This window comes from Nerophis lumbriciformis, linkage group LG05 (genome assembly GCF_033978685.3).
Source record: "Nerophis lumbriciformis linkage group LG05, RoL_Nlum_v2.1, whole genome shotgun sequence".
Taxonomy (NCBI): Eukaryota; Metazoa; Chordata; class Actinopteri; order Syngnathiformes; family Syngnathidae; genus Nerophis; species Nerophis lumbriciformis.
Genome location: NC_084552.2, coordinates 4,181,326 through 4,206,899, shown reverse-complemented (window position 1 = coordinate 4,206,899; position 25,574 = coordinate 4,181,326). Strand labels below are relative to the sequence as shown.

At 38.9% G+C, this 25,574-nt stretch overlaps 1 protein-coding gene across 3 annotated transcripts in view; it reads right to left on the bottom strand.

Moving 5' to 3' along the window:
- The window catches only part of dock4b (dedicator of cytokinesis 4b), a 470,089-nt gene that overhangs the window by 318,371 nt on the left and 126,144 nt on the right, over nucleotides 1-25,574 (bottom strand). For all 3 annotated transcript variants that reach the window (XM_061961401.1, XM_061961402.1, XM_061961403.1), the window contains exon 2: nucleotides 11,828-11,911. In XM_061961401.1, the coding sequence (XP_061817385.1) occupies nucleotides 11,828-11,911 (84 nt within the window). The remainder of the gene's footprint in view (nucleotides 1-11,827; nucleotides 11,912-25,574) is intronic.

The window sequence follows — 25,574 nt, the reverse complement described above, 5'->3', positions numbered from 1 at the left end:
CGTAATGTTAATTATTTTGACATTTAAAAGGGGAACTGCACTTTTTTGAGGAAGGATTTTTTTCCCCCCCATCATTAACAATCCTTATGTAAGACAAGAACACATATGTTTTTCTTTTCTTTATGCATTCTAAATCGTAAATAAACGCTAGCAAGAGTCAGCTAACAATGGAGTCAACGGGGAGTCGCTCTATTCCGCCTATAAAATGCTAAAAATATCCAAAAACATCCACCATCGTTTTTTATACGCACTGCAAGTATATATGTAATGTAGTAACATTCATTGATATTTACATATTTTGCTCATTTTAGGCAGACGCATCACAACGTTCTAGGGCTGCAACCAACAACTACCGTATTTTCCGCACTATAAGGCGCACCGGATTATAAGGCGCACCTTCAATGAATGGCCTATTTTAAAACTTTGTTCATATATAAGGCGCACCGCATTATAAGGCGCATAGAATAGACGCTATAGTAGAGGCTGGGGTTACGTTATGCATCCATTAGATGGAGCTGCACTAAAGGGAATGTCAACAAAACAAATAGTGATTGTACTGACACTTCTACTTGCTGCTCTCTGTCCAACAACCCACTGTTCGAGTGTAGCCATCTCGCTTTGTTCCCTCGGAAACTCTGTTTAGTCTTCTTTACTTGGCGCAGGTCATCATGTTGCTTCCTCCACTTCCGCACCATTGATTCGTTAATGTAAAATTCTCTCGCTGCTGCTCCATTCCCGTGTTCTACTGCGTGACTGATCGCCTTGAGTTTAAACTCTGCGTCGTAAGCGTGTCTCTTAATAGGAGCCATTTTTGGGTCTTTACATAAAGTTTAGGTCTCGCAACTACGGGACTTCATTTTCCCCCGTAGAAGAAGAAGTTCTTCGTCTACGGTAAGCAGCCGCCGACTTCATTTTCCCCCGTAGAAGAAGAAGCGCTTCTTCTTCTACGGTAAGCAGCCGTAGAAGGGGGAAAATGAAGTCGGCGTAGTCAGGCCTGGCCCTAACCAATCTGGCGCCCTAGGCAAGATTTTAGGTGGCGCCCCCCCACATCGGCAGTGAAGTGTATATACTCACAAGAAGCCGAATAGCTTTGTCTTTGACCTTTTTTTTTTTTTTACTTACAACTATACCTAATATATAAAGGGGTGGAAAAGTGACTATTACCTGCAGGGCAAACATTAGCTAACCAGAAGGCAATAACAATGTAAAACAAAAACACCTGCTTAAAAGATCTAATACAAATGTCCCTGAGGAATGTAAGGTGGGAGTATTGTAATTAGTTACCTAACGTTACATTATTATTTTCCTTAACAATTTAGCCCCCTCCACAATATTAACCCGACGTTAAAACAGAACTAGCTATTTATTGATTAGCAATTGCCGAATCATGTACATTAGCTTAATGCTAAAAAGCCAGGTTACTATCACATTCTGTAACAGACAAATAATTTCATGTAGGCTAACGTTACCTACCTGCTACCTCTGTCTTTTCTCGTTTCTCCTCCTCTTCTTTTCTCTTTTTTCTTCCCTGGGCACCTGACAGTTTTGGCCGTTTTGACATCTTGTGTTGATTTTTTGATGTGGTGATGTCCAAAAAGAGTCATGATACGGGAAGGGAGGGGGCGCACCGTGCGGGGGGAGGAGGGGGGTGGGGGGGAGGGGGGTGGGCGTAATGTTGTAACAAATAATATTTCTATTAAATAGGCTTTACTTTGCATTTTAATTAACGTGGGATTACTTTTTTTTTTTTTTTTTTCTCCAACATTTGTGGCACTGGCGTGGCGCCCCCTGATGGACGGCGCCCTTAGCATTGGCCTATACGGCCTATGCCACGGGCCGGCCCTGGGCGTAGTTACCGTAGTTGCGAGACCAGTTGTGGCTCAATATTGGTCCATAGATAAGGCGCACCGGATTATAAGACGCACTGTCAGCTTTTGAGGAAATTGGAGGATTTTAGGTGCGCCTTATAACGCGGAAAATACGGTAATTTGATCATCGATTAATCTGTCGATTATTACTTCAATTAATCGATTAATAATCGGATAAAAGAGACAAACTACATTTCTATCCTTCCCAGTATTTTATTGAAAAAAAACAGCATACTGGCACCATACTTATTTTGACTATTGTTTCTCAGCTGTTTGTAAATGTTGCAGTTTATAAATAAAGGTTTATATATATATATATATATTTTTTAATAATTAAATAAAATTAAAATAAATTTAAAATAAATAAATAAAGTAGCCTCTGCGCATGCGCATAGCATAGATCCAACGAATCGATGACTAAATTAATCGGCAACTATTTCTATAATCGATTTTAATCGATTTAATCAATTAGTTGTTGCAGCTCTACAACGTTCGCTTTTCCCTTCAACGACAACAACACTACTAATCATTGGCAGACTTCACGAGAGACAAAAAAAAGACTACTTTGGGACAAATGTGAAGTGAAGTGAATTATATTTATATAGCGCTTTTCTCTAGTGACTCAAAGCGCTTTACATAGTGAAAGCCCATTATCTAAGTTACATTTAAACCAGTGTGGGTGGCACTGGGAGCAGGTGGGTAAAGCGTCTTGCCCAAGGACACAACGGCAGTGGAAGCGGGGATCGAACCTGGAACCCTCAAGTTGCTCTGCCAACCGAGCTATACCGCCCCAAATGACGAACCAGAACCTTTCATTTTTGTCAATGATGCTTTAAATGAGCATGAAATTTAAAGTTAAAGTTAAAGTACCAATGATTGTCACACACACACTAGGTGTGGTGAAATTATTCTCTGCATTTGACCCATCTCCTTGTTCAACCCCTGGGAGGTGAGGGGAGCAGTGAGCAGCAGCGGTGGCCGCGCCCGGGAATCTTTTTTGGTGATTTAACCCCCAAATTCCAACCCTTGATGCTGAGTGCCAAGCAGGGAGGTAATGGGTCCCATTTTTTATAGTCTTTGGTATGACTCGGCCAGGGTTTGAACTCACAACCTAATTAAGGCATGTTAAGTTACGTTAGGCACCGATACCCACTGTATATATCGGTATCGGTTGATATCGGTATCGGTAATTAAGAGTTGGACAATATCAGAATATCGGATATCGGCAAAAAAGCCATTATCGGACAACTCAAAAAAAACAATTTTTTTTTTTTTACAATTTTGTAACCTTTAACAGTTAATTTTACTCATTTTCATTAATTACTAGTTTCTATGTAACTGTTTTTATATTGTTTTACTGTCTTTTTTATTCAAGAAAATGTTTTTAATTTATTTATCTTATTTTATTGTATTAATTTTTTTTAAAGTACCTTATCTTCACCATACCTGGTTGTCCAAATTAGGCATAATAATGTGTTAATTCCACGACTGCATATATCGGTTGATATCGGTATCGGTAATTAAGAGTTGGACAATATCAGAATATCGGATATCGGCAAAAAAGCCATTATCGGACAACTAAAAAAACAAACATTTTTTTTTAATATTTTTTAAGTATTTTTTGTATAAGAAAAAAAAAGTATATAGTAGAGATGTCCGATACTATCGGCCGATAAATGCGTTAAAATGTAATATCGGAAATTATCGGTATTGTTTTTTTAATTATTGGTATCGTTTTTTGTTTTTTTTAAATTAAATTAACATAAAAAACACAAGATACACTAACAATTAGTGCACCAACCCAAAAAAACCTCCCTCCCCCATTTACACTCATTCACACAAAAGGGTTGTTTCTTTCTGTTATTAATATTGTGGTTCCTACATTATATATCAATATATATCAATACAGTCTGCAAGGGATACAGTCCGTAAGCACACATGATTGTGCGTGCTGCTGGTCCACTAATAGTACTAACCTTTAACAGTTCATTTGACTCATTTTCATTCATTACTAGTTTCTATGTAACTGTTTTTATATTGTTTTACTTTCTTTTTTATTCAAAAAAATGTTTTTAATTTATTTATCTTTTTTTATTTTATAAAAAAAATTTTAAAGTACCTTATCTTCACCATACCTGGTTGTCCAAATTTGGCATAATAATGTGTTAATTCCACGACTGCATATATCGGTTGATATCGGTATTGGTAATTAAGAGTTGGACAATATCAGAATATCGGATATCGGCAAAAAAGCCATTATCGGACAACTCAAAAAAATTTTTTTTTTTTTTTTTACAATTTTTTAAGTATTTTTTGTACAGAAAAAAAAAAAGTATATAGTCGAGATGTCCGATACTATCGGCCGATAAATGCGTTAAAATATTATATCGGAAATTTTCGGTATCGTTTTTTTAATTATTGGTATCGTTTTTGTGTTGTTTTTAAAAAAAATTAAATTAACATAAAAAAACACAAAATAGACATACAATTAGTGCACCAACCCAAAAAACCTCCCTCCCCCAAAAGGGTTGTTTCTTTCTGTTATTAATATTGTGGTTCCTACATTATATATCAATATATATCAATACAGTCTGCAAGGGATACAGTCCGTAAGCACACATGATTGTGCGTGCTGCTGCTCCACTAATAGTACTAACCTTTAACACTTAATTTGACTCATTTTCATTCATTACTAGTTTCTATGTAACTGTTTTTATATTGTTTTACTTTCTTTTTTATTCAAGAAAATGTTTTTAATTTATTTATCTTTTTTTATTTTATTCATTTTTTTTAAAAGTACCTTATCTTCACCATACCTGGTTGTCCAAATTAGGCATAATAATGTGTTAATTCCACGACTGCATATATCGGTTGATATCGGTATCGGTAATTAAGAGTTGGACAATACCAGAATATCGGATATCGGCAAAAAAGCCATTATTGGACAACTCAAAAAAAAAATGATTTTTTTTTTTTTTACAATTTTTAAAGTATTTTTTGTACAGAAAAAAAAAAGTATATAGTAGAGATGTCCGATACTATCGGCCGATAAATGCGTTAAAATATTATATCGGAAATTTTCGGTATCGTTTTTTTAATTATTGGTATCGTTTTTTTGTTGTTTTTAGAAAAAATTAAACACACCAGCAGATGACATGGCACCCCAAACCATCACTGATGGTGGAAACTTTACACTAGACTTCAGGCAACGTGGATCCTGTGCCTCTCCTGTCTTCCTCCAGACTCTGGGACCTCGATTTCCAAAGGAAATGCAAAATTTGCTTTCGTCAGAAAACATGACTTTGGACCACTCAGCAGCAGTCCAGCTGGTGTCGGTCCACTCTGTTTCCTGAGATCCAGGGTCAACGCAGCCGTCTACCAGCAAGTTTTAGAGCACTTCATGCTTCCTGCTGCTGACCTGCTCTATGGAGATGGAGATTTCAAGTTCCAACAGGACTTGGCGCCTGCACACAGCGCAAAATCTACCCGTGCCTGGTTTACGGACCATGGTATTTCTGTTCTAAATTGGCCCGCCAACTCCCCTGACCTTAGCCCCATAGAAAATCTGTGGGGTATTGTGAAAAGGAAGATGCAGAATGCCAGACCCAAAAACGCAGAAGAGTTGAAGGCCACTATCAGAGCAACCTGGGCTCTCATAACACCTGAGCAGTGCCAGAAACTCATCGACTCCATGCCACGCCGCATTAACGCAGTAATTGAGGCAAAAGGAGCTCCAACCAAGTATTGAGTATTGTACATGCTCATATTTTTTCATACTTTTCAGTTGGCCAACATTTCTAAAAATCCCTTTTTTGTATTAGCCTTAAGTAATATTCTAATTTTGTGACACACGGAATTTTGGATTTTCATTTGTTGCCACTTCAAATCATCAAAATTAAATGAAATAAACATTTGAATGCATCAGTCTGTGTGCAATGAATAAATATAATGTACAAGTTACACCTTTTGAATGCAATTACTGAAATAAATCAAGTTTTTCAAAATATTCTAATTTACTGGCTTTTACCTGTATATAGCCTCAAAAACCTTCCAACAAGTGCTTTAAACTTTCAATAAGGGAGCCTTCGACGTTCACAGGTATTTAGGTGACTAGTTTTGCTGGACGTGGATCGGCAGCGCGTCTTCACGAGGCAACTGAGACGTGTTTGTCGACTGTAAAATGTTCTCTTTCTGCGGGGAAAGTGGAAGCCAATCTGCATAAGGAGCGAGGCGGTGCGTCAGCGCGGAACCTCAGTGCGGCGTGCTTTGAAGTGCCGCCGCTGTCATGGACATGTGGCAGAACTATTAACTCGTCTCCTCCTTTCTGGGCCCAGCTCTCCCGCCGGCCGGGGGCCCGTTGTTGACTTCCTGCCGGGTGTGTTGGCGCATACATCACATCCTAGTCTTAGGTTTGTGTGTGTGTGTGTGTGTGTGTCCGAACAAGAAGTGAAGTCTGCGGAATAAAGGTGACGGATGCCAGATTTGAATGACACGTTTTTGACACGTGACATTTTTGCCAGTCCTGATGTGTGTGTCAAATTTGGTGAGTTTTGAAGCATGTTAAGGGGGTCAAATTACAGCTCAAAGAGGCATTCTTACTGGAAGTTACAGGCAGTTTTGTCTGAGTTTTCTTCCTAGGAGCAGTTGTGTCTGTGTTTTCTTCCTAGGGAGCGCTAGAGCGCAATTTTGAGTTTTGGGGTTGGGTTTTTTTATTAGATCGCAATTTTTGCCAGTCCTGATGTGTGTGTCCAGTTTTTGAAGCATGTTAAGGGGGTCAAATTACAGCTCAAAGAGGCAAAACTTTTGTTTTGAAGGGGGAATTGCCAACTTCCTGTTGATTTTTGCTGAAATATGACAGTGTATGAAATCTAGGTCTAAGTCAGACCTACATAGAGGTTTTTGTTTCATGTGTCTACGACATTCCTACCGGGAAGTTACAAGCAGTTTTGTCTGTGTTTTTTCCTAGGGGGCGCTAGAGCGCAATTTTGAGTTTTGGGGTTTGGTTTTTTGATTAGATCACAATTTTCGCCAGTCCTGATGTGTGTGTCATTTGGTGAGTTTTGAAGCATGTTAAGGGGGTCAAATTACAGCTGTTGTTGACTTCCTGCCGGGTGTGTTGGCGCATACATCACATCCTAGTCTTAGGTGTGTGTGTGTGTGTGTCCCAACAAGAAGTGAAGTCTGCGGAATAAAGGTGACGGATGCCAGATTTGAATGACACGTTTTTGACACGTGACATTTTTGCCAGTCCTGATGTGTGTGTCAAATTTGGTGAGTTTTGAAGCATGTTAAGGGGGTCAAATTACAGCTCAAAGAGGCATTCTTACTGGAAGTTACAGGCAGTTTTGTCTGAGTTTTCTTCCTAGGAGCAGTTGTGTCTGTGTTTTCTTCCTAGGGAGCGCTAGAGCGCAATTTTGAGTTTTGGGGTTGGGTTTTTTTATTAGATCGCAATTTTTGCCAGTCCTGATGTGTGTGTCCAGTTTTTGAAGCATGTTAAGGGGGTCAAATTACAGCTCAAAGAGGCAAAACTTTTGTTTTGAAGGGGGAATTGCCAACTTCCTGTTGATTTTTGCTGAAATATGACAGTGTATGAAATCTAGGTCTAAGTCAGACCTACATAGAGGTTTTTGTTTCATGTGTCTACGACATTCCTACCGGGAAGTTACAAGCAGTTTTGTCTGTGTTTTTTCCTAGGGGGCGCTAGAGCGCAATTTTGAGTTTTGGGGTTTGGTTTTTTGATTAGATCACAATTTTCGCCAGTCCTGATGTGTGTGTCATTTGGTGAGTTTTGAAGCATGTTAAGGGGGTCAAATTACAGCTGTTGTTGACTTCCTGCCGGGTGTGTTGGCGCATACATCACATCCTAGTCTTAGGTTTGTGTGTGTGTGTGTGTGTCCGAACAAGAAGTGAAGTCTGCGGAACAAAGGTGACGGATGCCAGATTTGAATGACACGTTTTTGACACGTGACATTTTTGCCAGTCCTGATGTGTGTGTCAAATTTGGTGAGTTTTGAAGCATGTTAAGGGGGTCAAATTACAGCTCAAAGAGGCATTCTTACTGGAAGTTACAGGCAGTTTTGTCTGAGTTTTCTTCCTAGGAGCAGTTGTGTCTGTGTTTTCTTCCTAGGGAGCGCTAGAGCGCAATTTTGAGTTTTGGGGTTGGGTTTTTTTATTAGATCGCAATTTTTGCCAGTCCTGATGTGTGTGTCCAGTTTTTGAAGCATGTTAAGGGGGTCAAATTACAGCTCAAAGAGGCAAAACTTTTGTTTTGAAGGGGGAATTGCCAACTTCCTGTTGATTTTTGCTGAAATATGACAGTGTATGAAATCTAGGTCTAAGTCAGACCTACATAGAGGTTTTTGTTTCATGTGTCTACGACATTCCTACCGGGAAGTTACAAGCAGTTTTGTCTGTGTTTTTTCCTAGGGGGCGCTAGAGCACAATTTTGAGTTTTGGGGTTTGGTTTTTTGATTAGATCACAATTTTCGCCAGTCCTGATGTGTGTGTCATTTGGTGAGTTTTGAAGCATGTTAAGGGGGTCAAATTACAGCTGTTGTTGACTTCCTGCCGGGTGTGTTGGCGCATACATCACATCCTAGTCTTAGGTTTGTGTGTGTGTGTGTGTGTGTGTCCGAACAAGAAGTGAAGACTGCGGAATAAAGGTGACGGATGCCAGATTTGAATGACACGTTTTTGACACGTGACATTTTTGCCAGTCCTGATGTGTGTGTCAAATTTGGTGAGTTTTGAAGCATGTTAAGGGGGTCAAATTACAGCTCAAAGAGGCATTCTTACTGGAAGTTACAGGCAGTTTTGTCTGAGTTTTCTTCCTAGGAGCAGTTGTGTCTGTGTTTTCTTCCTAGGGAGCGCTAGAGCGCAATTTTGAGTTTTGGGGTTGGGTTTTTTTATTAGATCGCAATTTTTGCCAGTCCTGATGTGTGTGTCCAGTTTTTGAAGCATGTTAAGGGGGTCAAATTACAGCTCAAAGAGGCAAAACTTTTGTTTTGAAGGGGGAATTGCCAACTTCCTGTTGATTTTTGCTGAAATATGACAGTGTATGAAATCTAGGTCTAAGTCAGACCTACATAGAGGTTTTTGTTTCATGTGTCTACGACATTCCTACCGGGAAGTTACAAGCAGTTTTGTCTGTGTTTTTTCCTAGGGGGCGCTAGAGCGCAATTTTGAGTTTTGGGGTTTGGTTTTTTGATTAGATCACAATTTTCGCCAGTCCTGATGTGTGTGTCATTTGGTGAGTTTTGAAGCATGTTAAGGGGGTCAAATTACAGCTGTTGTTGACTTCCTGCCGGGTGTGTTGGCGCATACATCACATCCTAGTCTTAGGTGTGTGTGTGTGTGTGTCCCAACAAGAAGTGAAGTCTGCGGAATAAAGGTGACGGATGCCAGATTTGAATGACACGTTTTTGACACGTGACATTTTTGCCAGTCCTGATGTGTGTGTCAAATTTGGTGAGTTTTGAAGCATGTTAAGGGGGTCAAATTACAGCTCAAAGAGGCATTCTTACTGGAAGTTACAGGCAGTCTTGTCTGAGTTTTCTTCCTAGGAGCAGTTGTGTCTGTGTTTTCTTCCTAGGGAGCGCTAGAGCGCAATTTTGAGTTTTGGGGTTGGGTTTTTTTATTAGATCGCAATTTTTGCCAGTCCTGATGTGTGTGTCCAGTTTTTGAAGCATGTTAAGGGGGTCAAATTACAGCTCAAAGAGGCAAAACTTTTGTTTTGAAGGGGGAATTGCCAACTTCCTGTTGATTTTTGCTGAAATATGACAGTGTATGAAATCTAGGTCTAAGTCAGACCTACATAGAGGTTTTTGTTTCATGTGTCTACGACATTCCTACCGGGAAGTTACAAGCAGTTTTGTCTGTGTTTTTTCCTAGGGGGCGCTAGAGCGCAATTTTGAGTTTTGGGGTTTGGTTTTTTGATTAGATCACAATTTTCGCCAGTCCTGATGTGTGTGTCATTTGGTGAGTTTTGAAGCATGTTAAGGGGGTCAAATTACAGCTGTTGTTGACTTCCTGCCGGGTGTGTTGGCGCATACATCACATCCTAGTCTTAGGTGTGTGTGTGTGTGTGTCCCAACAAGAAGTGAAGTCTGCGGAATAAAGGTGACGGATGCCAGATTTGAATGACACGTTTTTGACACGTGACATTTTTGCCAGTCCTGATGTGTGTGTCAAATTTGGTGAGTTTTGAAGCATGTTAAGGGGGTCAAATTACAGCTCAAAGAGGCATTCTTACTGGAAGTTACAGGCAGTTTTGTCTGAGTTTTCTTCCTAGGAGCAGTTGTGTCTGTGTTTTCTTCCTAGGGAGCGCTAGAGCGCAATTTTGAGTTTTGGGGTTGGTTTTTTTTATTAGATCGCAATTTTTGCCAGTCCTGATGTGTGTGTCCAGTTTTTGAAGCATGTTAAGGGGGTCAAATTACAGCTCAAAGAGGCAAAACTTTTGTTTTGAAGGGGGAATTGCCAACTTCCTGTTGATTTTTGCTGAAATATGACAGTGTATGAAATCTAGGTCTAAGTCAGACCTACATAGAGGTTTTTGTTTCATGTGTCTACGACATTCCTACCGGGAAGTTACAAGCAGTTTTGTCTGTGTTTTTTCCTAGGGGGCGCTAGAGCGCAATTTTGAGTTTTGGGGTTTGGTTTTTTGATTAGATCACAATTTTCGCCAGTCCTGATGTGTGTGTCATTTGGTGAGTTTTGAAGCATGTTAAGGGGGTCAAATTACAGCTGTTGTTGACTTCCTGCCGGGTGTGTTGGCGCATACATCACATCCTAGTCTTAGGTGTGTGTGTGTGTGTGTCCCAACAAGAAGTGAAGTCTGCGGAATAAAGGTGACGGATGCCAGATTTGAATGACACGTTTTTGACACGTGACATTTTTGCCAGTCCTGATGTGTGTGTCAAATTTGGTGAGTTTTGAAGCATGTTAAGGGGGTCAAATTACAGCTCAAAGAGGCATTCTTACTGGAAGTTACAGGCAGTTTTGTCTGAGTTTTCTTCCTAGGAGCAGTTGTGTCTGTGTTTTCTTCCTAGGGAGCGCTAGAGCGCAATTTTGAGTTTTGGGGTTGGTTTTTTTTATTAGATCGCAATTTTTGCCAGTCCTGATGTGTGTGTCCAGTTTTTGAAGCATGTTAAGGGGGTCAAATTACAGCTCAAAGAGGCAAAACTTTTGTTTTGAAGGGGGAATTGCCAACTTCCTGTTGATTTTTGCTGAAATATGACAAGTGTATGAAATCTAGGTCTAAGTCAGACCTACATAGAGGTTTTTGTTTCATGTGTCTACGACATTCCTACCGGGAAGTTACAAGCAGTTTTGTCTGTGTTTTTTCCTAGGGGGCGCTAGAGCGCAATTTTGAGTTTTGGGGTTTGGTTTTTTGATTAGATCACAATTTTCGCCAGTCCTGATGTGTGTGTCATTTGGTGAGTTTTGAAGCATGTTAAGGGGGTCAAATTACAGCTGTTGTTGACTTCCTGCCGGGTGTGTTGGCGCATACATCACATCCTAGTCTTAGGTGTGTGTGTCCCAACAAGAAGTGAAGTCTGCGGAATAAAGGTGACGGATGCCAGATTTGAATGACACGTGGAGGAGAACGAGCGTGGGCTGCACGGCTGCAAAAACTCTCAGCATCAGATTTTCCCACCAGTGTTCATTTTTGTGCAGTTTGTCCCTTCTTCACCGAGGTCCTCGTCGCACGCGCATCTCATTTGAGGACATGTTGACGTACTTGCAATGACGGGGGGGGCACATCACGCTTCACTACTCAAGCAGAACCAATTATTTTTTTTCTGTCCTGCTTTGGTTCTCACATCATCCCCACAGGGACGGCGCATATGTGGCAACACGCTACACGGACATTGCACATACGGGGGAAGTGAAAATAGACTGGCGGGCTGCAGGAGCTCCCCACCCTTGTGGGAATATTTCCGCAAGACAGTTCGACTTACCTTCGCATTTCTCCAAGATCTGCACCGTGTCGCCGATTTCCAGCGGGAGGCCGTGCTGGACGGTTCCTCGGAAACTGGCCAGCACTGTTTCAAAACAAAAAGAAAGACAAAAAAAAAAGTGTACTTTGAATGCATGATTGAGAAATACGTCAAAAAGTCAGTGTTCAAAAACCAGAAAAAAATATATACAAAAATGAGGGGTATTTTATTTGAACTAAGCAAAATTATCTGCCAATAGAACAAGAAAATTCGGCTTGTCAAGACTTTCCAAAACAAGTCAAATTAAAGCTGCAAGCAGCGATGGACGGGACCGACTTTGAAGGCACATAAAATCCAAACCGGAGCAGTAATTAAAACTCTTTTGTCAACTTTTAATCAGAAGGGTTCAATCAATCAGTCCTGATGTGTGTGTCCAGTTTTTGAATTATGTTAAGGGGGTCAAATTACAGCTCAAAGAGGCAACACTTTTGTTTTGAAGGGGGAATTGCCAACTTCCTGTTGATTTTTGCTGAAAGATGTCAATATATGAAATGTAAGTCTAAGTGAGACATTCTTACTGGAAGTTACAGGCAGTTTTGTCTGAGTTTTCTTCCTAGGAGCAGTTGTGTCTGTGTTTTCTTCCTAGGGAGCGCTAGAGCGCAATTTTGAGTTTTGGGGTTGTTTTTTTTTTTTTTATTAGATCGCAATTTTTGCCAGTCCTGATGTGTGTGTCCAGTTTGGTGAGTTTTGAAGCATGTCAAATTACAGCTCAAAGAGGCAAAAGTGACAGTTTTTACAAAATTTTTGTTTTGAAGGGGGAATTGCAAACTTCCTATTGATTTTTGCTAAAAGATGTCAATGTATGAAATCTAGGTCTAAGTCAGACCTACATAGAGGTTTTGTGTTTCATGTCCCTACGACATTCCTACCGGAAGTTACAAGCAGTTTTGTATGTGTTTTTTCCTAAATTTTGAGTTTTGGGGTTTGGTTTTTTAATTAGATCACAATTTTCGCCAGTCCTGATGTGTGTGTCATTTGGTGAGTTTTGAAGCATGTTAAGGGGGTCAAATTACAGCTCAAAGAGGCGGCGGAATAATAATAATAAAACCTTACAATTACAATAGAGTCCTCTGTCCCAAAGTGACATTGCGGTCCCTGATTAAAGCTGCAAGCAGCGATGGACGGGGCCGATTTTGACGGCACATAAAATCCAAACCGGAGCAGTAATTAAAACTCTTTCGTCAACTTTTAATCAGAAGGGTTCAATCTCTCTCCTGTGCTAGTTTGAAGCCGACACGACAAACGCGCTCAGAGGAGATAATGTTTGAAAAAAGGTGACCGGTTTTTACAAAACTTTTGTTTTGAAGGGAGAATTGAAAACTTCCTGTTGATTTTTGCTGGGGGTTGTCAATACATGAAATGTAGGTCTAAGTGAGACCTACATAGAGGTTTTTGTTTCATGTCTCTAAGACATTCCTACTGGAAGTTACAGTTTTCTGAGTTTTCTTCCTAGGAGCAGTTGTGTGTGTTTTCTTCCTAGGGAGCGCTAGAGCGCAATTTTGAGTTTTGGGGTTGTTGTTTTTTTATTAGATCGCAATTTTTGCCAGTCCTGATGTGTGTGTCCAGTTTTTGAAGCATGTTAAGGGGGTCAAATTACAGCTCAAAGAGGCAAAACTTTTGTTTTGAAGGGGGAATTGCCAACTTCCTGTTGATTTTTGCTGAAAGATGTCAGTGTATGAAATCTAGGTCTAAGTCAGACCTACATAGAGGTTTTTGTTTCATGTCTCTACGACATTCCTACCGGAAGTTACAAGCAGTTTTGTATGTTTTTTCCTAGGGGGCGTTAGAGTGCAATTTTGAGTTTTGGGGTTTGGTTTTTTGATTAGATCACAATTTTCGCCAGTCCTGATGTGTGTGTCATTTGGTGAGTTTTGAAGCATGTTAAGGGGGTCAAATTGCAGCTCAAAGAGGCGGCGGAATAATAATAATAAAACCTTACAATTACAATAGGGTCCTCTGTCCCAAAGGGACATTGCGGTCACTAATTAAAGCTGCAAGCAGCGATGGACGGGACCGACTTTGACAGCACGTAAAATCCAAACCGGAGCAGTAATTAAAACTCTTTCGTCAACTTTTAATCAGAAGGGTTCAATCTCTCTCCTGTGCTAGTTTGAAGCCGACACGACAAACGCGCTCAGAGGAGATAATGTTTGAAAAAAGGTGACCGGTTTTTACAAAACTTTTTTTTTGAAGGGGGAATTGAAAACTTCCTGTTGATTTTTGCTGGGGGTTGTCAATACAAGAAATGTAGGTCTAAGTGAGACCTACATAGAGGTTTTTGTTTCATGTCTCTAAGACATTCCTACTGGAAGTTACAGGCAGTTTTGTCTGAGTTTTCTTCCTAGGCGCAGTTGTGTCTGTGTAGAGCGCAATTTTGAGTTTTGGGGTTGGGTTTTTTTTTATGAGAGCGCAATTTTGCCAGTCCTGATGTGTGTGTCCAGTTTGGTGAGTTTTGAAGCATGTTAAGGGGGTGAAATTATAGCTCAAAGAGGCAAAAGTGACTGTTTTTACTAAACTTTTGTTTTGAAGGGGGAATTGCAAACTTCCTGTTGATTTTTGCTGGGGGTTGTCAATACATGAAATGTAGGTCTAAGTAAGACCTACATAGAGGTTTTTGTTTCATGTCTCTAAGACATTCCTACTGGAAGTTACAGGCAGTTTTGTCTGAGTTTTCTTCCTAGGAGCAGTTGTGTCTGTGTTTTCTTCCTAGGGGGCGCTAGAGCGCAATTTTGAGTTTTGGGGTTGGGTTTTTTTTTTTTATGAGAGCGCAATTTTTGCCAGTCCTGATGTGTGTGTCCAGTTTGGTGATTTTGAAGCATGTTAAGGGGGTGAAATTATAGCTCAAAGAGACAAAAGTGACTGTTTTTACTAAACTTTTGTTTTGAAGGGGGAATTGCAAACTTCCTGTTTATTTTTGCTGGGGGTTGTCAATACATGAAATGTAAGTCTAAGTAAGACCTACATAGAGGTTTTTGTTTCATGTCTCTAAGACATTCTTACTGGAAGTGACAGGCAGTTTTGTCTGAGTTTTCTTCCTAGGAGCAGTTGTGTCTGTGTTTTCTTCCTAGGGGGCGCTAGAGCGCAATTTTGAGTTTTGGGTTTGGGTTTTTTTTTTTTTATGAGAGCGCAATTTTTGCCAGTCCTGATGTGTGTGTCCAGTTTGGTGAGTTTTGAAGCATGTTAAGGGGGTCAAATTACAGCTCAAAGAGGCAAAAGTGACTGTTTTTACTAAACGTTTGTTTTGAAGGGGGAATTGCAAACTTCCTGTTAATTTTTGCTGAAAGATGTCAATGTATGAAATGTAGGTCTAAGTGAGACCTACATAGAGGTTTTTGTTTAATGTCTCTACGACATTCCTACTGGGAGTTAGAGGCAGTTTTGTCTGTGTTTTCTTCCTAGGGGGCGCTAGAGCGCAATTTTGAGTTTTGGGGCTAGGTTTTTTTGATTACATCGTCAATTTTTGCCAGTCCTGATGTGTGTGTCAAATTTGGTGAGTTTTGAAGCATGTTAAGGGGGTCAAATTACAGCTCAAAGAGGCGGCGGAATAATAATAATAAAACCTTACAATTACAATAGGGTCCTCTGTCCCAAAGGGACATTGAACTAAGCAAAATTATCTGCCAATAGAACAAGAACATTCGGCTTGTCAAGACTTTCCGAAACAAGTCAAATTAAAGCTGCAAGCAGCGATGGACGGGACCGTCTTTGACGGCACATGAAATCCAAACCGGAGCAGTAATTAAAACTCTTTCGTCAACTTTTAATCAGAAGGGTTCAGTCTCTCTCCTGTGCTAGTTTGAAGCCGACACGACAAACGCGCTCAGAGGAGATAATGTTTGAAAAAAAGGTGACCGGTTTTTACAAAACTTTTTTTTTGAAGGGGGAATTGCAAACTTCCTGTTGATTACACTGTTTAAAGTGTAAGCACGCCTGTTTTTGCAGCTCCGTGCATACAAAGCAGCCATTCAAAGCAAGCAGTGCACGCAAAGTAGGACTTGAACGGGAATGTGATTCTACCAGAACACACACTCCAAACTGCAGGAGAGAGGATTTCCTTGCATTGAAGTTGAGCTCTGTTACTTTTTGCACCATTTATACTCATGTAGTTATACATAATTTGCTTTAAAACAGGGATGCCCAAACTTTATCTACTGAGGGCCACAAACGGATAAATCAAAGGATGCGGGGGCCATTCTAGTCGTTTTCACCCTCAAAACTAGTACAATATACTACAAAATGCAATTTCTGTAGAAATATCTTGTGAATGCAGCCAAAGCTGAACTGAAATGCTAAAAGCAAGTGTCAAGTAACAAACATATGAGCAAAATTAGCTAAAAAAGCTAGCATGCTAACAATACTGTTAAAATGCTAAGAGTAACCATTAGTGAAATACCAAAATATATGACACTGAGGTGTATACCTGCTAAATTAGCTAAAAAAAAAAAAAAATAGTGTTAGCATGCTAAAATGCTAAATGTAAAATGCTTTGATAACAATATTGCTAATACTTGGTTAATATTCAGGTCACAAGACATAAATTGAGTATTGTTGGCGTTTTTTTTATAGGGCTTTATGGGCGTAATCGTGCACTCCCCTTAGCTGATTTGTTAGCCACCTCTTACTCGCTGTATTTTACTACTTAGAATGCATAAAAAAACAGAAAACCATGTGTTCTTGTATTGCATAGGAATTGTGACTGAAAATTCCCCCTCCAAAAAATCCAAAAAAGGTGCAGTTCCCTTATAACTTGATATGATTTTTTTAAAGCGAGCTAAAAAAAAAGCTAGCATGCTAACAATACTATGTTAATATGCTAACAGTTACCATTAGTGAAATACCAAAATATGACACTGATGTGTACACCTGCTAAATTAGCTAAAAAAAATCTAGCATGCTAAAATGCTAACTGTAAAATACGTCAAGTACCAAAATATATTACTCTGAGGTGTGTAGTTGAAAAATGTGTTTCAAATGCTAGCCCGCTAACATTAGCATGCATCAAGTACCAAAATGCGACTGAGGAGTATACCTACAAAAAGATAGCATACTAACGTTAACATGCTAACAGGTCTCATTCAAAATATTTGCCGCTGAAATTAGCAAAAAAAAAGCTAGCATGCTAATATTAGAATGCTAAAAGCAAGTGTCAAGTAACAAACATATGAGCAAAATTAGCTAACAATACTGTTAAAATGCTAAGAGCTACCATTAGTGAAATACCAAAATATATGACACTGAATTGTATACCTGCTAAATTAGCTAAAAAAAAAAAATAGTGTTAGCATGCTAAAATGCTAAATGTAAAATGCTTTAATAACAATATTGCTAATACTTGGTTAATATTCAGGTCACAAGACGTAAATTGAGTATTGTTGGCGGTTTTTTTATAGGGCTTTATGGGCGTAATCGTGCACTCCCCTTAGCTGATTTGTTGGCCACCTCTTACTCGCCGTATTTTAATACTTAGAATGCACAAAAAACAGACAAACATGTGTTCTTGTATTGCATAGGAATTGTGATTGAAAATTCCCCCTCCAAAAAATCCAAAAAAGGTGCAGTTCCCTTATAACTTGATATGATTTTTTTAAAGCGAGCTAAAAAAGCTAGCATGCTAACAATACTATGTTAATATGCTAACAGTTCCCATTAGTGAAATACCAAAATATATGACACTGATGTGTATACCTGCTAAATTAGCTAAAAAAAATCTAGCATGCTAAAATGCTAACTGTAAAATGCGTCAAGTACCAAAATATATTACTCTGAGGTGTGTAGTTGAAAAATGTGTTTAAAATGCTAGCCCGCTAACATTAGCATGTATCAAGTACCAAAATGCGACTGAGGAGTATACCTACAAAAAGATAGCATACTAACGTTAACATGCTAACAGGTCTCATTCAAAATATTTGCCGCTGAAATTAGCAAAAAAAAAGCTAGCATGCTAATATTAGAATGCTAAAAGCAAGTGTCAAGTAACAAACATATGAGCAAAATTAGCTAAAAAAAGCTAGCATGCTAACAATACTGTTAAAATGCTAAGAGTTACCATTAGTGAAATACCAAAATATATGACACTGAATTGTATACCTGCTAAATTAGCTAAAAAAAATAAATAGTGTTAGCATGCTAAAATGCTAAATGTAAAATGCTTTAATAACAATATTGCTAATACTTGGTTAATATTCAGGTCACAAGACGTAAATTGAGTATTGTTGGCGTTTTTTTTATAGGGCTTTATGGGCGTAATCGTGCACTCCCCTTAGCTGATTTGTTAGCCACCTCTTACTCGCTGTATTTTACTACTTAGAATGCATAAAAAACAGAAAAACATGTGTTCTTGTATTGCATAGGAATTGTGATTGAAAATTCCCCCTCCAAAAAATCCAAAAAAGGTGCAGTTCCCTTATAACTTGATATGATTTTTTTAAAGCGAGCTAAAAAAGCTAGCATGCTAACAATACTATGTTAATATGCGAACAGTTACCATTAGTGAAATACCAAAATATGACACTGATGTGTACACCTGCTAAATTAGCTAAAAAAAATCTAGCATGCTAAAATGCTAACTGTAAAATACGTCAAGTACCAAAATATATTACTCTGAGGTGTGTAGTTGAAAAATGTGTTTCAAATGCTAGCCCGCTAACATTAGCATGCATCAAGTACCAAAATGCGACTGAGGAGTATACCTACAAAAAGATAGCATACTAACGTTAACATGCTAACAGGTCTCATTCAAAATATTTGCCGCTGAAATTAGCAAAAAAAAGCTAGCATGCTAATATTAGAATGCTAAAAGCAAGTGTCAAGTAACAAACATATGAGCAAAATTAGCTAAAAAAGCTAGCATGCTAACAATACTGTTAAAATGCTAAGAGTTACCATTAGTGAAATACCAAAATATATGACACTGAGGTGTATACCTGCTAAATTAGCTAAAAAAAAATAAATAGTGTTAGCATGCTAAAATGCTAAATGTAAAATGCTTTAATAACAATATTGCTAATACTTGGTTAATATTCAGGTCACAAGACGTAAATTGAGTATTGTTGGCGTTTTTTTTATAGGGCTTTATGGGCGTAATCGTGCACTCCCCTTAGCTGATTTGTTAGCCACCTCTTACTCGCTGTATTTTACTACTTAGAATGCATAAAAAAACAGAAAAACATGTGTTCTTGTATTGCATAGGAATTGTGATTGAAAATTCCCCCTCCAAAAAATCCAAAAAAGGTGCAGTTCCCTTATAACTTGATATGATTTTTTTAAAGCGAGCTAAAAAAGCTAGCATGCTAACAATACTATGTTAATAAGCTAACAGTTACCATTAGTGAAATACCAAAATATGACACTGATGTGTATACCTGCTAAATTAGCTAAAAAAAAATCTAGCATGCTAAAATGCTAACTGTAAAATACGTCAAGTACCAAAATATATTACTCTGAGGTGTGTAGTTGAAAAATGTGTTTAAAATGCTAGCCCGCTAACATTAGCATGCATCAAGTACCAAAATGCGACTGAGGAGTATACCTACAAAAAGATAGCATACTAACGTTAACATGCTAACAGGTCTCATTCAAAATATTTGCCGCTGAAATTAGCAAAAAAAAGCTGGCATGCTAATATTAGAATGCTATAAAAGCAAGTGTCAAGTAACAAACATATGAGCAAAATTAGCTAAAAAAGCTAGTATTCTAACAATACTGTTAAAATGCTAAGAGTTACCATTAGTGAAATACCAAAATATATGACACTGAGGTGTATACCTGCTAAATTAGCTAAAAAAAAAAAAATAGTGTTAGCATGCTAAAATGCTAAATGCAAAATGCTTTAATAACAATATTGCTAATACTTGGTTAATATTCAGGTCACAAGACGTAAATTGAGTATTGTTGGCGTTTTTTTCATAGGGCTTTATGGGCTTAATCGTGCACTCCCCTTAGGTGATTTGTTAGCCACCTCTTACTCGCTGTATTTTACTACTTAGAATGCATAAAAAAACAGAAAAACATGTGTTCTTGTATTGCATAGGAATTGTGACTGAAAATTCCCCCTCCAAAAAATCCAAAAAAGGTGCAGTTCCCTTATAACTTGATATGATTTTTTTAAAGTGAGCTAAAAAAGCTAGCATGCTAACAATACTATGTTAATATGCTAACAGTTACCATTAGTGAAATATCAAAATATATGACACTGATGTGTATACCTGCTAAATTAGCTGAAAAAAAAAAATCTAGCACGCTAGTGTTAGCATGCTAAAATGCTAACTGAAAAATGCGTCAAGTACCATAATATATTACTCTGAGGTGTGTAGTTGAAAAATGTGTTTCAAATGCTAGCCCGCTAACATTAGCATGCATCAAGTACCAAAATGCGACTGAGAAGTATACCTACAAAAAGCTAGCATGCTAACAATACTATGTTAATATGCTAACAGTTACCATTAGTGAAATACCAAAATATGACACTGATGTGTATGCCTGCTAAATTAGCTAAAAAAAAATCTTGCATGCTAGTGTTAGCATGCTAAAATGCTAACTGAAAAATGCGTCAAGTACCATAATATATTACTCTGAGGTGTGTAGTTGAAAAATGTGTTTCAAATGCTAGCCCGCTAACATTAGCATGCATCAAGTACCAAAATGCGACTGAGGAGTATACCTACAAAAAGATAGCATACTAACGTTAACATGCTAACAGGTCTCATTCAAAATATTTGCCGCTGAAATTAGCAAAAAAAAAGCTAGCATGCTAATATTAGAATGCTAAAAGCAAGTGTCAAGTAACAAACATATGAGCAAAATTAGCTAAAAAAGCTAGCATGCTAACAATACTGTTAAAATGCTAAGAGTTACCATTAGTGAAATACCAAAATATATGACACTGAGGTGTATACCTGCTAAATTAGCTAAAAATAAATAAATAGTGTTAGCATGCTAAAATGCTAAATGCAAAATGCTTTAATAACAATATTGCTAATACTTGGTTAATATTCAGGTCACAAGACGTAAATTGAGTATTGTTGGCGTTTTTTTTATAGGGCTTTATGGGCGTAATCGTGCACTCCCCTTTAGCCACCTCTTACTCGCTGTATTTTACTACTTAGAATGCATAAAAAACAGAAAAACATGTGTTCTTGTATTGCATAGGAATTGTGACTGAAAATTCCCCCTCCAAAAAATCCAAAAAAGGTGCAGTTCCCTTATAACTTGATATGATATTTTTTAAAGCGAGCTAAAAAAAAGCTAGCATGCTAACAATACTATGTTAATATGCTAACAGTTACCATTAGTGAAATACCAAAATATGACACTGATGTGTACACCTGCTAAATTAGCTAAAAAAAATCTAGCATGCTAAAATGCTAACTGTAAAATACGTCAAGTACCAAAATATATTACTCTGAGGTGTGTAGTTGAAAAATGTGTTTCAAATGCTAGCCCGCTAACATTAGCATGCATCAAGTAACAAAATGCGACTGAGGAGTATATCTACAAAAAGATAGCATACTAACGTCAACATGCTAACAGGTCTCATTCAAAATATTTGCCGCTGAAATTAGCAAAAAAAAAGCTAGCATGCTAATATTAGAATGCTAAAAGCAAGTGTCAAGTAACAAACATATGAGCAAAATTATCTAAAAAAGCTAGCATGCTAACAATACTGTTAAAATGCTAAGAGTTACCATTAGTGAAATACCAAAATATATGACACTGAGGTGTATACCTGCTAAATTAGCTAAAAAAAAATAAATAGTGTTAGCATGCTGAAATGCTAAATGCAAAATGCTTTAATAACAATATTGCTAATACTTGGTTAATATTCAGGTCACAAGACGTAAATTGAGTATTGTTGGCGTTTTTTTTATAGGGCTTTATGGGCGTAATCGTGCACTCCCCTTAGCTGATTTGTTAGCCACCTCTTACTCGCTGTATTTTACTACTTAGAATGCATAAAAAAACAGAAAAACATGTGTTCTTGTATTGCATAGGAATTGTGACTGAAAATTCCCCCTCCAAAAAATCCAAAAAAGGTGCAGTTCCCTTATAACTTGATATGATTTTTTTAAAGCGAGCTAAAAAAGCTAGCATGCTAACAATACTATGTTAATATGCTAACAGTTACCATTAGTGAAATACCAAAATATATGACACTGATGTGTATACCTGCTAAATTAGCTAAAAAAAATCTAGCATGCTAAAATGCTAACTGTAAAATGCGTCAAGTACCATAATATATTACTCTGAGGTGTGTAGTTGAAAAATGTGTTTAAAATGCTAGCCCGCTAACATAAGCATGCATCAAGTACCAAAATGCGACTGAGGAGTATACCTACAAAAAGATAGCATACTAACGTTAACATGCTAACAGGTCTCATTCAAAATATTTGCCGCTGAAATTAGCACAAAAAAAAAGCTAGCATGCTAATATTAGAATGCTAACGATTGTGCTGCGGGCCGTTGAAAAATGAGCTACATTGGACACCCCTGCTTTAAATGATTCTTTTTTTTATGTATTCCGGTGGTAAACTAACTTGTTTTTTCACGCACGTGTCACGGCAAACGCATGACTGTAGATAACCACCGTGTATCCCAAAGGGCATCATCCACTCGTCTTTTTGAAGTACAGTATTTTTCGGAGTATAAGTCGCACCTGCCGAAAATGCATAATAAATAAGGAAAAAAAACATATATAAATCGCACTGAACTATGAAAAAAACTGCGACTTATAGTCCGAAAAATACGGTACACTGAATAAATGCTGTAAACATGTCAGAATTGAAGCATCGAGTTGCATTCCCTCGTAGTAAACCAGCAGCGTGACGCTCTCTGTTCTTTTATTTTTTTTTTTTAAACATTCAATCTTCCCCACAGTTCCTTGTTATCCCCCAAAACACCCCGGGGGATTTGTCACCCGTGCCCATCTGACTTTGTAATCCTTCAAAGAACGAGCACTGGAAAGGCACGGACAGAGCGCCGAACCCACTTAGCCTGATCCATGAATTAGGCAGAAGTAGTTCATTATTAAGCGGCGTGTCTGTCAATCCACGAGGCTCTACGTCCTTAAAACGACCACGGTCTTGTCGTTTGCCTGTAAAGGGTACCGTATTTTCCGCACTATTAGCCGCACCTAAAAACCACAAATTTACTCAAAAGCTGACAGTGCGGCTTATAACCCGGTGCGCTTTATATATGGATTAATATTAAGATTCATTTTCATAAAGTTTCGGTCTCGCAACTACGGTAAACAGCCGCCATCTTTTTTCCCCGTAGAAGAGGAAGTGCTTCTTCTTCTACGCAAGCAACCGCCAAGGTAAGCACCCGCCCCCATAGAACAGGAAGCGCTTTTTCTTCTACTGTAAGCAACCACCCGCCCGCGTAGAAGAAGAAGAAGAAGAAGCGCGCGGATATTACGTTTCATTTCCTTTGTGTGTTTACATCTGTAAAGACCACAAAATGGCTCCTCCTAAGCGACAGGTTTCCGGTTCATGAAAAGACGCAATCCCTCCATCCGCACACGGACTACTTTTTCACAGCAACTGCCTAAAGACTTTCAAGAAAAGCTGGCTACTTTCCGTGCATATTGTAAAAACAAGATAGCTGAAAAAAAGATCCGGCCAGAGAACATTATCAACATGGACGAGGTTCCACTGACTTTTGATATTCCTGTGAACCGCACTGTGGATACAACGGGAGCACGTACGGTGAATATTCGCACCACAGGGAATGAGAAGTCATCCTTCACTGTGGTTCTAGCTTGCCATGCTAATGGCCAGAAACTTCCACCCATGGTGATATTCAAAAGGAAGACCTTGCCAAAAGAGACCTTTCCAGCCGGCGTCATCATAAAAGCTAACTCGAAAGGATGGATGGATGAAGAAAAGATGAGCGAGTGGTTAAGGTAAGTTTACGCGAAGAGGCCGGGTGGCTTTTTTCACGCAGCTCCGTCCATGTTGATATACGACTCCATGCGCGCCCACATCACGCTGGTTTTTAATATATTATTAAAGTTTGACTGACCTATCTGGCTGTTTTTTTGACATTCCTTTAGCGCAGTTAGATGCGGCTTATAACACGGGGCGGCTTATAGGTGGACAAAGTTTTGAAATATGCCGTTCATTGAAGGCGCGGCTTATAACCCAGGGCGCCTTATGGTGCGGAAAATACGGTAATATGTGGATGTTATTTCATAGAGGGCTTTCTTATTATTAAAATAAAAAATATTAGAAAGTCGTGAACAGTTTTTTTATGCTCTACTTGTGAAAATATTCAATTTATAATTCAATTTCCATCCATCCATCCATTTCCCGCCACTTATCCAAGTCCGGGTCACAGGAACAGCAGTCTAAGCAGAGATGCCCAGACTTCCCTGTCCCCGGCCACCTCCTATAGTTCTACGGGGGGGGGGGATACCGAGAGGTTCCAAGGCCAGCTGTGAGACATAGTCCCTCCAACGTGTCCTAGGTCTGCCCAGAAGGCCTCCTCCCAGCTGGACATGCCCGAAACACCTCACCGGGGAGGCATCCGTAGTAGATGCCCGAGCCATCTCCGCTGGCTTCTCTCGATGTGAAGGAGCAGCGGCTCTACTCTGAGTCTCTACCGGATGACCAAGCTCCTCACCCTATCTCTGAGGGTGATCCCAGACATCTCAAAACTCATTTGTGTACTTCAGCCTTTAAATAGACCCCCCTTTTAGACCAGTTGATCTGCCGTCTCTCTCTATCTCTCCCTTTCCTGCGTGGAGAGGTTATCAGGTGACCACAGATGACGTCCCAGTTGGGGACGTCTCTGCGTTGCTGACTTGTCTCCATTCAAGACAGTGCCCTGCTGGCCCCACTATGGACTGGACTCTCACATTATTAACTAGATCCACTCGACATCCATTGCACCTTCCGAGGAGCAGTTTTTTCAGCGTTTTGAGCGCAATTTTGAGATTTGGGGTTAGGTTTTTTTATTAGATCGCAATTTTTGCCAGTCCTGATGTGTGTGTTCAGTTCGGTGAATTTTGAAGCATGTTAAGGGGGTCAAATTACAGCTCAAAGAGGCAAAAGTGACTGTTTTTAGTACTTTTTTGTCTTGAAGGGGGAATTGCCAACTTCCTGTTGATTTCTGCCCAAGGATGTACAATTATGAAATCTAGGTCTACGTCAGACCTACATAGAGAATGTTGTTTCATGTCTTTCCGACCTTCCTAGTGGGAGTTACAGGCAGTCTAGGTTTTTTTTTCCCTAGGGGGCGCTAGAGCGCAATTTTGAGTTTTGGGGTTCGTTTTTTTTATTAAAAGACAATTTTCGCAGGTCCTGATGTGTGGGTCAAATATGGTGAGTTTTGAAGCATGTTAAGTGGGTCAAATTAGTGCTCAAAGAGGCGGCCGGTATAATAATAATAAAACCTTAGAAATTCAATAGGTCCTTATGGCCCATTGCATAAGGACTCCCAAGGGAGTCCTTATGCAATGGGCCATGCGGGCCCTAAATACAGGAAATATAAAAGCAGTACATTGTAAAATACATAATAATACAGAACTATTACAAGACACAGAACACTAATCACTGGTTAAAAGCAGATCTGAATATGTGTTTTGAGAAGGCCTTTGAAGTAAAACTATTACAAAGAAATGTTGACTCATTTCGAAATAAAAGCTTTGCACAAACAATTAATTGTATTCATGAGGTCCATCAAAGTAAAACAAGCAAACACCTAGAAAGCA